Source organism: Channa argus, chromosome 12, assembly GCF_033026475.1.
Source record: "Channa argus isolate prfri chromosome 12, Channa argus male v1.0, whole genome shotgun sequence".
Lineage (NCBI taxonomy): Eukaryota > Metazoa > Chordata > Actinopteri > Anabantiformes > Channidae > Channa > Channa argus.
This window is the reverse complement of record NC_090208.1, coordinates 19,913,935-19,930,030: the sequence shown is the minus strand read 5'-3', so window position 1 is coordinate 19,930,030 and position 16,096 is coordinate 19,913,935. Positions and strand designations below refer to the sequence as shown.

Genomic DNA, 16,096 nt, shown 5'->3' with positions numbered 1-16,096 from the left:
CAGCTGGGGACGGAAGTTCAGTGTCTTGCCCAGAGATGCTTTAACATATAGTAGCTGGGATTGGGAATTGAACACCTGACCCCATGGTCTGTGGACAACTGACTTACCAACTGAGCTGCAGCCGCATGATGGAAATAAATATATTTAATAGGGCTGCCAATTGAAAAACATTTCTGACTGAATGAAAATGAACTAAGCCTAATTAATTTCTACATATGCAAAGCCACAATATCTATATTCAACTTTCTCTGTGTATAAAATTCTAATTTTATCTACATACAAAAAAGGCTTAAAATCTATATAGAAATTTCTCTAACCTCTTTCACTTATAAACTCCAGAAAACATCTGGTCCACACAGCACAACAACAGACTGTCCCATTCAGAAGCCTTCTCACAGGAGAAACTCCTCTTGATTTTAGTCAGGGACGGTGCCTGGCGAGAGCAAACAGGAGACACAACACAATAGAGAAATTAGACTGTGAAAAAGAGTGTTTTGTCTACATTACATCACGCATCACAAAAAAGTGACAGCGTGGCCTGATAGAAACCCACGCACATGGCCTTTCGCTGACTTCAAGTGTTTGAAATGCAGGGCCAAGCAGCATGCTCTATTCACACACAGACTCAATCACATGATCTGGACTTTGGGAACTTACAGGAGGATAAAGTCCATCTAATTTCTGGGCCACGTAACTTTGAGATTTGCATTCTCACATACAACACCTTCACTTAAAGTCCGAGGAGATCAGCCCATGTGTGAATGGGGCTCACTGACCTTAATGCCTTATATTCTCTCTCTGATATGGTTCAATGATGAGACTGGTACAGCTGGTAGAGCCATACATACATTTTGCACATTTTTCACTGGTTTTACAGATCTACTTTTATTCGCGGAGTATTTTTTGCATCGATATTTGTCCACCTTAGTTTCTCCTCTCAGCTGGACCCTGTCTCACCGGATGCAAGTTACTTGGAGAGGTCACTTGCTGATTGCTTCAAACTAAGTAGAAGATTTTATTTATATTACACATATCAGACATTGCTTCTACATAATATACAGAATTTACAAAAAGATTAGCTAAGAACGTGATTTTATTTTTGCTTCCCCTTTTTGAAATGTACATGTTCATTGCCGTCAATATTACATGTGATTTAGCTTTGGCAATACTTTAAGTTAATATCTACCCCAGTAGAACTTTTACAAACACAAAGTGTGAGAAAGATGGATGGAGGAAATGAGGGAGAAGACTGAACAAGACTGTGTACTTAGCACTCTGGCAACAAAACAGAAGTTGATTGATGCTGTTAGATATTGCTGTGAGCAGCTACAGACACACTTGTATACAGCATCCCACCCCTGCTTGTGGTGTGAAGTGATAAATTATTATACTTGGGGAGAGTTTGTGGACAAAGTAAGCCAAAGTTATGAACCCCCCTCACACACGCGCACGCACACACATTTGCACTTAGATGCTTTTGCATTCACACACATACCCTTAGTGTGTTAACGCATAGTGTTTGTGTGTGTTATGAAGTGTGAGAGCATGATGTGGATTTAGACTCTGACTTAGAGAGTCAGTGTGAAATCATAAAACATACTGTAGAGAGGAATCCATTTGTCATTAAAATGTACAGACACAGTCAAAGACAATTTTCTTTGTACACTTTTTTTTTGTTCCAAGTTCTATATTTTTGTCCTCTTATAATTTCACGTAATTTCACGTTTCGAGTAATTTTTTCTGGCCTGAGAGGGCTTTGAGAGGGCTTTCCATAACCAGAGGAAAAAAATCATATGAAGCACAATAAAAAGCACTATTGTGTTATTTCACTTTATTTGAAACATACTGTAATGGTAATACAGCAGCTTTAAAAAAGCATGTGTAAAGGTGGGTGTACCTTCTTTGTACATTTTATACCCAATATTAAGCTTTAACATTAATGTAAACAACTGTAATACATTTCCAGATTTTGGCAGCAAGACTTTTTTCTATTTTCCCCGACACATACAGAATATATAGCACTGTTTGCAAATAAGTGTATGCATTGATTGAGTGATGTGTGTCCCTAGTAGGCCAGTAGTCTCTCTTCGTGCCTGTGACATTACCTATACTTTAGGTTTTGTAACTGACGACTGAAAGGTCATCTTGCCTCATTTGAAGGAGTAATAGCTCTACACTAAAGTTTTAATGGAGACCAGCTGCCACTGCCTGTCGAAATGACTAAAGACAAGTGGTTTATACTACTGATATTTTAATACTATTGAAATCCTTAGTTAGGATATTTGTTTGACATGACTTGTGTCATATTTGTATCCCATATACATTTCATTTCTGTTCTGTAACTATTTCATAACATTGCTGACATGTCTCTACTTGTATTTGTTAATATCTGTTAAGTGTGACACAAGTAGTATACGAAGAATGATCTTTTGAGATATGAGTAATGTTTGTACTGCACATACTTAAACTACACACGTACTTCAAGTCATATTTTAACAATATCAAGTATTCAGATTAGGACCAGTTTGTTTATTGAAATGGTATCCAAGGAAGAATACTCCAAGGTATGACCAATAATTCTGAGAACCAGACATTTAATATTGCCAAGATATAAGTCATAACCAAGGAGTATCCACTTAAAGTTTTCATAACAAGGTCTAGATATTAACATTTAGAAGTCAAGATATATTAGCAATATCACAAAACAGTACTACAGGTCGACAATCTTTCAATTGAACATAATGTCAACTAACATTAAGGAATGTTACTTTAAACCCATTTCACATCAGTGTAACATAAGACCAACCCTACACTGATTTGCCCCTTGCAAAAAGCATATTCAAACATTTTCACAAATCAATTCAAAGTCCGATATCAATTTGTTTCTGATATGATCCAGATTCTTCTCTCTTCTCTTCTTCTTCTTTGTGCACTTGAGGGGGCATTGTGTCTTTAGATGAAATGAAGTAAGCTGTTTCGGCACATGTTCTACAATTTCAGTGTGTTTTTTGTTTTTTGTACTTCTAGAGAATATTTTAAAAAAGTGATGACTTGATTACAGTGCATCACTGAGTTTTTTTAATGGAGCCATTTTAACATAATTAAGTTATGCCAAGATAAAAAAATAAATGTGCAACCAGAAAATAAGTGACATTTTAGTATCTTTTAGGAGCACAACGACAATAACCCACAAATCTATTGAAAAATACACTGTCTCCTGAAATAGTACCTTAAGTGAATAAATGATACTGATATTTACCTTATACTGCTCGGTAACATATATGCACGGATTTGGCCCACAAAAGGGCCAAAAAGCTTCCACAAGTGCTACTTTTATTCTAGGATATAGACATTTTGCATATTGCATATTTTGCACAACAACATTTGTTGCAAATAAAAAGGCATTTCTTTTATTTTTATTTTTTTGTTTCTTTTTTATCAGCATAACAACAGCCAAAGAGTCTCAACAGATGACTGAGGAAATGGAAAGACAAAGGGAGGAAATTTAGTGTGCACCAGCTGTAGAGTGAAGGCCATTAGCACAAAGGTGACACAGGCTCCGATGCTGTCTGGCAGTTTAGTGTGCGTTTCCCAGAGGTGATAATAGTTACGAAGTACACAAACACCCCTGCACAGATGCACATACAGCTCCAGTGTGGAAGTAGTGATGTAGTGAGAGATGTGTCGATGAAGTGCTGCTCCAAACACGCTTCTGCCTGGTCTCCTGTCCCACCATTCAGCACAGTCTCACAAAATGTATCAGTAGAGACAACTGGAGACAAGTAGCAAAGCAATAAATTAACAGATATTTTTTAGAAGAAATGTTAGTGACTTTTTAATTTTTAGCAAATCTAAGGCCCTTTCCCTGCTCTGGTTAGACTACAGATAGACAAATATAAAAATTTAAATCAGCCTTCAGGAATCAAGCTTGCAGAAGCATGAAACTCAAATTCAATCCACTCTGCTCCACCCAGACCTCGTCTCTTCTTACTCCATCAGGAAGCCTATATTTAACCTATATTTCCCAGGTATTTCCTCCCTGCTTGTAGTGTTTTACTAGTGCCGTGAATCAGTAAAAAAAAAGATAAAACTGGCAAATTGTTGGCACTTTTACTACGATTAATTTTAATTGAATGATCAATCTGAATTTCGACCTGGAGTGACTTAGGTCATCTGGATTAAATGCCAGGTCAGAGGAAACCTGGATGGATGGTGCATGAAACGACATAAAAACTAAAACTAAAAACTGAGACCAATTATGATGTTTTGGAGGGGATATCTTGTCGAAGTTATAATTCTTGAATTACACAAAACAAATGTGTGGCTAGAAGTGTTAAAATACCTGTTGTAGACGCAATATAGATCATAATATTATGAAGCTTTTTTTTTTTTTTTTACCTTTTCTTTCTCCCTGGTCTTTCTCTGTGTCTGCAGGAAAATTTCTGGAGTATAGATAAAGCCGAGACAAAACTTGCTCCTAAACTGACCATCCAGGTCTGGGACAACGACAAGTTCTCCTTTGATGACTACCTTGGTAAAGCCCACTGCTTTGAAATAGTGGTGTGTGTGTGTGCGTGTGTCTGTGTGTGTGTAGCAAACTATGCATTTACTTTTCTAATCTAGATATTTAAAGCATAAAGCTTATTTTAAAACTTTTAAATGTCTTAAAAATAGTTAAAGCTTTACTGGAAGTGAACCAACCCTCCAGGCTCCTATCTATTTTAGCAACGCTTAAACATACACTACAGTAGGACTTTTTGGTTGTAGAAATACACATCATTCATTTTGGGTTTGACACTCCACTAATTTTTGGCAGCGCTTCTATCCATGGTTCCATCCAGAATCTATCCAGGGAACCATATGTAGAATGTACACACAGACAAACTACTGTGATAACATTTATCTTTAGAATTAACGCTCTTCCATTTCCACTGTGTCGGCACATTTCACGGAGAGGAAGGGCTGATTTTATTTTTTCTTTGAAAGACTCAAGCTGTCAAAATTCTGCCTTTCATTCACCCCTGCTGCACCAACCCTGTCCCTTGAAATAACGCACCATTATGCCTCTACCCTTAACTCCCCCTGCTTTAGTTCATCTGTTCTTTTTCTGCCAAAGACGGGAGGATGATGGCTCTGTAAACTGAATGTCCATCTGAGGTGTGAGAGGAGGAGAAAGATGAGGATTCCAGATCTGTTTGTCTATCACCATCTCGCTGCGCTGCCGTGTTTTCTCTAGCCTGACTTTATTCACCTCGTACAATCTGCGGGTGTGTGGCCACTTCAAAGCATTTTTTCCATGCCTGCCTGTCTTCAGCTCGTCAGCTCGGACCGCTGATTGTTAGTCTTCCTCCACTGTGTGAGCGTCATATATGAGCCATTTTCCTACTGTAACCCCATCAAACTGCAGATACTCTCCAAAAATTATTTATCAACCAGCTTTAATAATAAGTAATTAATTATTATTTATTATTATATAATAAAGATAATAATTTAAAAACTGCAAAACTAAAATAAAAAAAATAGATACATCAAACAACAATTAAAGAAATATAATAAGAAAAGCAAGCCTGTCATAGAATATTTAATCATAAATACAGTAAAGTTGACATGTCCTCAGTTGTATTTGTCGTTGTCTCACAACAAACATCCTGGTTTGTCATGAGTTATTGGTCCTGATGGTAAATGCACTGTAAATGCTTCTGTAGGTCACCTGGTGATGGACCTGAACCATATGCTGCGTCCAGCAAAATCTCCAGAGAAATGTAACCTTCAGCTTCTGGACCAGCCAGCGGACCGACTGGTGTCTCTGTTCGAGCAGAAGACTGTCAAAGGATGGTGGCCCTGCACCTGTGAGAAGAACGGAGAGAAAATAATTGCAGTGAGAAAACACACAATGAGACACGTCCCTTATCAGTTAACACACACTGACACCCGACATCACAAGGAACATAAGCTTTTTAGAGTCTATGGTGCTTTGAATTTTGAGTGATTGCAAGGTCCAAGGAGATGTTTCTGAATGAAATGTTATTTCCCACCATGATTCACAATTACTCTGACCTAAAACCCTTAATAACAGTTAGGCAGAAAACAACAAGAGTGTTGTTATTGTGATATGTTCTGGCCCTTAGTTTTATTTCCTGCTGTGGTTTCATCAGAAATTACTTCATAGGCCTTCCAGGTACAGAGGCTAGTGGCCAAACAGTTCGATAGGATTCCTTGACCTAAACCTCTGTATAACGTGTCTGTAAACATCGCTGAAGTCTCCTAAATGACTACAAGTGGATGCAAAATAAATGATAATAGACTTAAAGCAGCCTAACCACACAAAGATTACAAAATAAGAACGTTTTAACAAAGTATGGGTGAATAAAGATTGATCCATGTTGACTGTTGCTATCGTAGCTGTGGACTGTAATCTGAAATATTCTTGCTATACAGTTTTTCTGCACAAACTGCAGAAAATAAAATTGGTATCTGAACTGTACAGACTGTAACATTACAAAATCAAATGTATAGGATTAATGTGCAGCCATTTCTATTCCATGTAATTAAAGCTACACTACGTAACGTTTGGTCCAGTTGTGTACGTGGGCATGCATGCTGGATGAGGAAGATGGTGGGTCTCAAGGAAGTTTCCGTTATTTTTCCACTTTGAAGGTAGCAATCCTAGACAGTACACAGAAGTAACATAGGAAAGTGGTAGTAAAGTGCTATATAAGCGCAGACCATTTAGGTCTCCATTGTACACAAGCTGGCTTTCTAAACATCGGAACTTATCATTTTCTTGTTGCATTCTTACTGAAATTTGGTAGCGAGTCAGAAAATGTTTATGAAAACAGCCAGAAAAAAATTACTTTTCACACCCATGTCAACAGTCAGGTTTAGCAATTCGTTTGGTCAGAATACTCGATCATAATCAAGGAACTGCTATGGTCTGGGCTCCGCTCTATTTGTGCTTGTGGACCTGTTAAAAATTTTGCCTGGCTGTGGCCCTGAGTATAATTAGTAGTTTGTGCTTTAATGGTGAGTGATAAATGATGTCACACTGCATGTGTATTTCAGGGGAAGGTGGAGATGTCTCTTGAGATTGTATCCGAGCAGGAGCAGGAGGAGAGACCAGCTGGTCTTGGTAGAGATGAACCCAACATGAACCCTCATCTGGAAGAACCTCAGTAAGTCTATATCAATCACAACCCCCCCCCCCCCCCCCCCAACACACACACACACACACACACACACGCAAACTATAATTGTAAAACCCCTGCTACTCTCCTTCCAGACGTCCAGAGACCTCCTTCCTGTGGTTCTCCTCCCCTTATAAGACCCTCAAGTACATCCTTTGGAGGCGCTTCAAGTGGTTCATCATCCTGTTCATCATCCTTTTCCTTATCTTCCTCTTCCTCGGAATATTCCTCTACTCCTTCCCGGCAAGTTTGAATGTGTCTGTTTGTGACAGGTGACGCAGGAGACCAAGCAAGGAAGCACAAGACAAATTTTGTTTCCTATTTTATTTGATTACTTGTTTGAAGTAGAAACAAACAAGAACAGACAGATAAAGCTTAAAAAGAAACATTAACATGAAGACCTAAAGTGAAACACGTAAGCCAGAAAGAAGAAAAATATAATAAAAAGAGGGTGAATGCGAGAGAAAGAAGGCGATGGAAGGACAATATAAGCCATTTTGTAAATGATTCATTGCAAATTATTCATGGGTGACATGTTTCATCATTCTAAAAACCAAACTCCTTAAAAATGGTATAGTGACTGAATGACTGAAGTTATCCTTTAAAAGAAATTAAGAAAGAAATTGAGAAAGTAAATAACTTTGTGCATCTTTTCTTTATTTCTTTAATCCTTCAGAACTATGTGGCCATGAAGATGGTGGGACCCTTTGGACCAGCCAAGGCAACACAGTGATACTGGAAGAGATCAGGAACAAACGAACAAAATTAGAACCAAGCCACGTTTCTAAAAGTGAAATTGAGTCTAAATTTCTATATGTGAGTAGTTACCAGTACTTACCAGTTAATATAACAGGAGTGAATTTACTTCCTACTTTGTTTATTTTCTGTTTTTTTCTTTTTACCTTCTGCCACATATTATTTCTGTCTTCCTACCCAGACTCATAACACTCTCAGGGTTAAGCAGGTTAAGTCTGGGATTTGCTCTTGGTGAGCTTTGTTAGCACAGAGCTTGTTTCAGATAGATGATTGTAGGCAGATAAGAAAAAGACACACACACACACACACACACACACACACACACACACACACACACACACACACACACACAGTCCAAACAGAAAGGTTAGAGAAAAGCTACTAATCCACCCAGATTCCATGGGATTTTCTGAAGTACAGACATTTAGAGTGCGTATCAAGGTCTCTTTATCCTTTAATAGCCCCTGCCAACATAGCAAGTAAAGTAAAAAGTGATTAAGATGAACTTTTTTTGTTTTCACTGCTTCCTTCATCTAAAGTCAGTTTTTTTAGTTAGTCTGCTGTGGTCCTGGCCAGAATGGAAAAGTTGACTTAGACCCACTTAGACCCACGGTTCGTTTTAGGTTCAATTACGAGCCAACCAGGGCCTGTAAATAAAAGTCACATGGACTCGTTGTCCTGCCAGGTCAAAACGAGATTAGCGGCAAAATAAATAGGACTCTAGCCCCTCAAACTGCCGATAAATTTACCTTCTCTGGAGTTTTAAAATGAGCACATTAAAAACATCTGAATTTATATAGTCTTTTAGTCCAGAATTCAATTAGTTTTTGCTGGGCTTTCCAAACATGGGAAACTTACTTGTTATCAGATGTCAAAGTTTCTCTCTTTGTGCCCAGAATTTCTAGAATTGGGTTGTTTCCTTCGCAAATATATCTTAAATTTGTGTTTCTAAAAACTTACTGTACAGTTTGCATGGAGAATAACAAAACTTGTCATTGACAAATTAGTTAAAATGCTCTTGTTCTCACCTCTCACAAAATCTTAATGAAAATACATAATACATCTACAAACAAAGCAGAAATGTCTTGCAAATTTAGCTAAAGCAGGATTACTGTATGGACCTACAGTTGGTTGACTAGTGTTCAGTTTCTATATTTGGCTTCCCTATTTGGATGTTAGCATTTAATACTAAAAGCGATGAAAAATGATCCAGGTGCACGTTGAGAACCATACTGTAAATGTCCCATAAAAGTTCTTTCCTCAGCCAAATTCTGTGAACATTCTTTTTTCTTTCTTTATATTTGAAATCTCTAAAACCTGTTTGAAAAAGTGTTTGTAGGAAGTCTTATTGTTATTTCTGTTAGGGCTTACAAAAATCTCCATTTTATTTTAGGGCTGGGGAAATAAACACATTAATTTTAGTGATTAACATAGACAATTTAATGTGTTAAAAAAATAGGTCTGGGAAAACAAAAACCTGCCACATTATCCAAAAAGTTGCTCTATCTTTGGATAATGTGAACAGGCTAGTGTAACATCACAGTACATGTCTTTTTATGTCCAGAAGACCCAACACTAATCTGTGGAAAATGACATACATTCATTTTTATAAAAGAGAGACCCTATCAAGGTCATCTATATTATAGAGTTGCAGTTGAAGCGTAATTGATTTGTTGTTGTGTTTTAGTTTTCATGGTGAATGGTAGATTCTAAGGAGTGGGCAGGAGGATCATGGCTACCTTTTTCATCTCCATAGAACATCCATGTTTCCTTTGACCTGTAATTTGAAACAGATGACCAGAGTCGGATCCGGTCCAAATTCAGATCAGTCAATTATTCACCATTAATCAGAGGATAATTAATTAGAGGATAAGTTATAATACATTTTTTCTACTGATTTACAGCCTTATTTAGCTTCTTATTTGTATTTTTGTTTTATGTATTTAGCTGTGTTTAGGAACTTGTGCCTTTTACTTTACAAGCATCCTGTGATTTAGGTCAGACGTTCATCTTGCTGTTTATATTTAAAGAAATTATCTCACAGAAGATGAAATGTCATATTTTGTCCATTTTGTCCTGCTGAAAAAAGTTCATTAAACACAAGGCAGCGGAAATGTGAAAAGTTGGTGACAGTTTGACATGAAAATGACTTGACTGAGGAATTTGCACAATGCACTTGAGTAACAATCAATAGACAATGGGATTCACACTAACCAACTATAATAGTCAATGATCAAATTGTTCTCGGTTATGTTATTATTGCATCTGAATGCAGTCAGAATAAATAAAAGAAAAGATAGATTTGTTTTGATTAATGTCAGGAGGTGTGCCTGAACCTGAAGACATTCTTGAACTTTTTAAAGTTAATTATCTGTTATTTTTATGTTAGTTTCTTGAAATAGCTTTATGTATTTAAGAAAGCTTTAAACATCTTGCTGATGCAATGCCGAAAAATGTATTCAGACAATCTGCTGTCACTTGCAGTCAAAGTGCTCTTGATTGTTTTAGTTTTATTTTCCACAAAGCCTTGTTGACTCAGTACTGTTATTGTCTGATGTTATTTGTGTATGTAAATGCAACGTGCCTTTAGCTTTTAGCTTTGCTGCTGTGATGTGTAGGGCTACTGTAACTTGTGCCTAAGCATGAATTCAAACTGTTAAGAGACCCAGTGGTGGCTTTACTATAATGCCTAAAGGTGGTCAATTATAACTCAACACTGAATTAAATGAAGGATCCTCTAAATCCGTGGTTCTCAATCCTGCTCTTCTTGTTTTCCAACTACACACTGCTTATTACCTGGATCTGCTGTGTTTTCAGTCAATCAGAAGTGTCTTCCCCCACTTCACCCTCATGTGAGAGGCTATCATCCACTTTCAGATTGACTGAAAACACCTGATGTGAGTAATCAGCTAAGGGAAAATAAGCAGAGCAGGGGACCTTGAGGACCAGGATTAAGAGCCACTGCTCTAAATTTTATTTCTCACTGTGATTTAGAATGTTAGATGAGTAGATAGAAGAGACCCATGAATTTGGTCTGTGATGTCGCTCTTAAATATTTGGCTACTGCCAGCAGCTGACAGGTTAGAAAGAGATAGAAAGAACAATATAAGCCCCGTTTTCTCCAGCTCATAAATTAACCAAGAGAGACTTCAAAAGGGCTGAGTATGTGTAAAAATAACAATAGATAACATATTTCCCCCAAAAAAATATTGCTTAGAAATATATGTATACATTACAGAGCCTCGATCAGAGAGCCTCAAAGTGAAAACAAAATCCCTAAAATGCTGTTTTATATGTGTAAAAATATATGTTAACCTTTGTTTTTTATTTTTTACCTCTTCAAAGTTGAATAGTGCTTTCTATTATTCTTCCTGCTAAATCCGAATGCTTCACTATCAGGATGTTTACTGCACCATGCTTCAGTTTTAAACACAAGCATCCTTCTGCTGCTGACTGTAATAAACTCCCAATGCTATAAATCTGCACTGAACAATAACACATAGGATCTCTTAGATTAGTGTCTTGGTGAAACTGGAAAGTGGTTGTAAATCTCACAAATGTTTTCACATGAACAGCCCCAGGACAAATGTCTTTGTTGTTATTGTAAATGGTGGGTGATCATGACTGACAGAATTAATGATATTTTAATGTTTTCTGGGAGACGCAGACTGAATGTATTCTACACAGACATTTGACTTGATATCTACAAAGAGCAATATTGTGTGCACTGCATTATGTCAGTATTATCAATAAAACAACATTTTTAATCAGCGTATACTGTTTTTCTAAAAGGCTGAGTATTAGTAAGAATATATTGTATGTTTTTCTGCTTAATGAAAAGGAATTCCTCCTCTGCCGCTTCTTCTGTCAGCGTTAATAACGGTGCTGGGGCTGATCCCAGATGTCACTGGATGAGAGGTGGGTTACACCCTGGACAGGTTTCCAGTCTACCACAGGGCTGCACAGAGAGAAAGTCAAGCAGTCACACACTGGGGCAATTTGGAGTCACCAGTTTCCATAACTGCATGTCTTTACGGGACTATGAAAACCAAACTTTCACTTTGGAAATAACATATGACACATCTTGTTAATACATGTTGTGACTTTAAAAGTCTGTAAACAAAAAGGTGGAAAATAATTTAAAAAAAAAGTTTTTTATTTTTTTTAATCTCTAGCTCATTTGACCATTAGCCTAAGAACGTTAACGCTGATCTGACCTTCAGTAGTTCATATTTGAACAGCCACTGGCATTTTGGAGCCTACTGATGTTATTTCTTCCTCACTTTATCCAAACAGTTTGATAGATGTGAGTGAAGTCGATTGCAAATAGTGAGCGATACGTGCAGCTTAATAACTGAGGGAGAGTCACATTTTCCTGTGGAGAAACTTAGTTCAGTGAAGTTAGAGACTCAACCTAGGGATTGTTAACCTACTTAGTTAGAGCCACTCACACCGATATATAAACACCAACTGGGACCTGTAAAGAGACACATTTAATATAATGATCAGCTACTCAGACCCCGTCAGCAGTGTGTAATTTACTTTATTTACTGTGGTTAAAAGAATTGAAAAGCCATGACTATACAATAACCTTTGAGTTGTCATGTCAGCGCTATGCAGTTATCTTAAAATATAATGCACTCCTCAGCAATCAGACTTAATAACAACTGGACATGTCTGAGTAAATTATTTAGCTTCAAAGTAAATCCTGTTCTTCAAGGATGTAGTGTATCATTAGAGTTGGCATTATGATTAGTAATTTTGGTTAAGGTTCCATTAAATTACATTGGTTTGGCCAAGTTCCAGTGAGCAAAGCCCACCTAGACTCTAGTTTGCATTAAAACATAGAAACAAACATAAATTTACCTCCATAGCTTGTGTGTATTGGAGGTGCACATGTGTGTACATAGGAGAAAGGCTGGCATGCACAGACTGTAAGGACGCATAGTGTCTTCAGTTCTTTGACCTTGGTGCGAACCTGCAGAGTCGGCAGAAGTCAGACTGAAAGTTCATTTTGACCGATTCCTCTCCTGAACTCCCACAACCCTAAATTATTACTTTGCTTTCCCACCCTTCCCTCTTTTCCTCCCTCCTCTCCTAATCCCTTCTTCCACTTGTCCATCCCTCCTGATACCACATCACTTATATCCTTCTTTTGCGTTCCTTGTCTGTCTCATGTTCTCCCTTTTGCCTTTTTACCTCAGGGGTGTTGTTATGGTCAACGTGAACTGCAGGTGAACCTCTGACCACTGTGTGTGTGTGTGTGTGTGTGTGTGTGCAGTGTGGGTGGGCTGTGGTGATGGCCTGTCTTTAATCTTCCTTCTTTCTTTCTCATTTTCTTTGACCTTCACTGTCTTCCACCTATTTTCCTCATCCTCACCCTACCCTGACCTCACCCCCATCCCTCTATTTTAACTCCTCTTGCACTTTCAGTCCTTATCACTTCCTTTGCTGAACAAATTACTCATTTTGTATGCTTTGGCTGTGAAAGTTGCTTTTAGCTCTGGGATTCTAAGTAAATCTGTCCAAGATTGGGTGGTTTACTGTGTAAAAGACTTCATTTCTGTTGTATTTAAGTCAAAGTAAACTTCCAGAGACATGAACATTACTTGTAGCAATAACAAAATCTGTAGCAGTGAAAAGCTTAGTGACAGCTTTGACATCTATATGTCATGTGCAATTTACATAATACAATGATGTGCACAACTTTCTATTTGGTTTATTATCAAATTATTTTGTTACATTTTGCTAGTGTATTCATTGGGGTGCAAATATGCAAATTACAGTATACGAACTATTGTACACTTCAAAGTCAAAAGTCAAAGTACAATTTTTGGCCCAACAATCCACTCCGACCTCCTAGCTACACATTTTTCTGAGTTTAATTACAAATAAATACTCACTTTATAGCAGCTAGATGTCACTAAACTGTAGTAAGTCTATGTTAGATGTGTTATGCAAGGTTAGAAAAGAATTAGTCTTATCATAATATAGTTAAATTATGGAGTAGCTTCCCAATCAGAATATTTAAAAGTGTATTCTTTGCGTATGATAACCTAGAAAACACTGAATCTGACTTACTGCATAATATACAATTATTAGATAATTAATGAATTTTAATGGATGGATTAATCAATGGATAGTTAGGTGTGGTGATCTACAAGGTTCAAGTTTAGAACCCTTTATTTTACTTATTTATTTAGATACACCTTTTCCCTCTACGCAGATACGTCTGCCTGATCAGTTCAAGATCAGTTCATGATACTGAAAATTCTAATATTTAGTCTACATATCCCACATTTGAGTTAAGTAAGAGCATTGATGTCTTGTTCCATGTAAAAAATTTTTATCAGTCTCACCCTCCTTCCTTCTAAATTCTTTTCTCTTCTTTCTCCCCTCATCCTGTTGTCTCATCTCACTGCTATGTTAATTAAATTCACTGATGAAATAAACGTGGTTTCTTTGAAAAATATTGTGTTTACAGCCAACATACAGAGGTGCATTCCCCGACAGAGAGTGTGTTTTTAAGGCAGCTTTGAACATAGAGGGGTCAAAGTGCACCTCATTCACCAGATGTGATGGAAAATGACCAGAGGGGATGCTGGAAAACAGGATTCTAGTTGTTTCATTATCACCTCAAACACACACTCACACGTAGCGGCAAGGAGGCCTATAACATCAAACACTTGCAGCTAGTAAAACTGCAGTAGCACCATCTGTACCTGTGACTCTATCCTCCACACTGCCAAAGTTCAGACTGGTGATATCAGCTTACAAAACTCTCACAGACACATATGCAGACATGTGATATCAGCTTCTAAACACTCACCGCACACACAAATACTCACATATGTTCAGATCTGCACTAACAGCTTGCACTGACACCTCAGAGGCCATCCAGAGTGCAAATCCATATCTCCATGAGGCCGTCTGTCAGTGAGCACTGATGTTTTTTGGATGAAATAAATTATTCCACTGTAGTTACATCCAGCTACACAAAAATGGTTTGTCTAAGATATTAAATGAAGACACAAGAGCATATTAGTGAGTGGATCCTTTGTAGGGAAAGTAAAATAGATTTCTTCCATGTGGTTTACATTTACATTTAGTCATTTGGCAGATGCTTTTATCCAAAGCGGGTTACAAATGAGTAGCAAGGCAAGCCAAAACTCTAAGTCAAGGAGACAACATTACAGCAAAGTGCTATGAGAAGAAATGTTTTTGTTTCATGAGATAGGACAGATATGAAATGTTTATTTATTTTATTATTATTATTGTGAATATATCGGTAGAAGGATGCTGAGGTTGGAGCTGCCAGGCAGGAGGTCCAGAGGAAGACTAAAGAGGAGATTTATGGATGTAGTGAGGGAGGAAATGAAGTTAGTTGGTGTGAAAGAAGAGGATGCAGAGGACAGGGTTAGATGGAGGCACATGATTTGCTGTGGCGACTCCTGAAAGAGAACAGCTGAAAGGAAAAGAAGATTATTATTATTATTATTATTTGAGTTTGAAGTTGTGGAAGAGCACTGTGTTTAAGAGTGTTTTGAATATTAGGAGTGAGGCTGCTGAGCGTGCAGAGACTGGGGGCTAGTTCCAACTATCATGCGACAACTGTATGGAAGAGTTTTGCTTGGGATCTTTTGTGTGGTGATTGGAACACCAGATGTTGGCAGAGCCCAGTGGGTGGGGCGGATTGTAAACCTAAATGAGAGAACTGAGGTAAGCAGGTGCTGTTGAGTTGACCACTCTGTAGGCAAGAGACAGAGCTTTGAACGTGATGCAGGCAGCTACAGGAAGCCTATGCAGGGATCAGAAGAGTGGTGTGACATGAGTCCTTTTTGGCTCAATAAAAATGAAAAGTACTGCTGCATTTTGGATCATCTGGAGGGTTTTATTGTGCATGCTGGTAGCATTTCAACAAGACTATTATTGTGGTAGTAGAGGCGAGACATGACCAGTGCCTGCACAATGGTTTCCTGGTAGATAGGAGAAACCCATGAATTTGGTCTGTGATGTTGCTCCGTTTGTTTTACACTTGAGAAATTGAAATAGCTATTTGGGATAGAAGCCTGTTTGTGGTAACATTTGATGCCTAAAGCAATGACATATTATATTAAGGCAGATAAGCCAGAGAGGATGTGGACAATTACCACAAG

The 16,096-nt window shown here is 37.7% G+C and overlaps 1 protein-coding gene across 14 annotated transcripts in view; it reads left to right on the top strand.

The window, feature by feature from the left end:
- dysf (dysferlin, limb girdle muscular dystrophy 2B (autosomal recessive)) overlaps positions 1–10,956 on the top strand; it is an 86,090-nt gene extending 75,134 nt beyond the window's left edge. For 11 of the 14 annotated variants that reach the window (XM_067523284.1, XM_067523290.1, XM_067523282.1 and 8 more), the window contains 5 exons: positions 4,435–4,534; positions 5,706–5,878; positions 7,063–7,172; positions 7,280–7,427; positions 7,861–10,956. In XM_067523284.1, coding sequence (XP_067379385.1) covers positions 4,435–4,534; positions 5,706–5,878; positions 7,063–7,172; positions 7,280–7,427; positions 7,861–7,917 — 588 coding nt within the window. In that variant the 3' untranslated portion in view covers positions 7,918–10,956. Of the gene's footprint in view, positions 1–3,442; positions 3,590–4,434; positions 4,535–5,091; positions 5,268–5,705; positions 5,879–7,062; positions 7,173–7,279; positions 7,428–7,860 lie in introns of those variants that run through there. The other 3 variants (XR_010915691.1, XM_067523287.1, XM_067523285.1) reach the window with 3 other exon arrangements.
- The last annotated feature ends 5,140 nt before the right edge of the window (positions 10,957–16,096 follow it).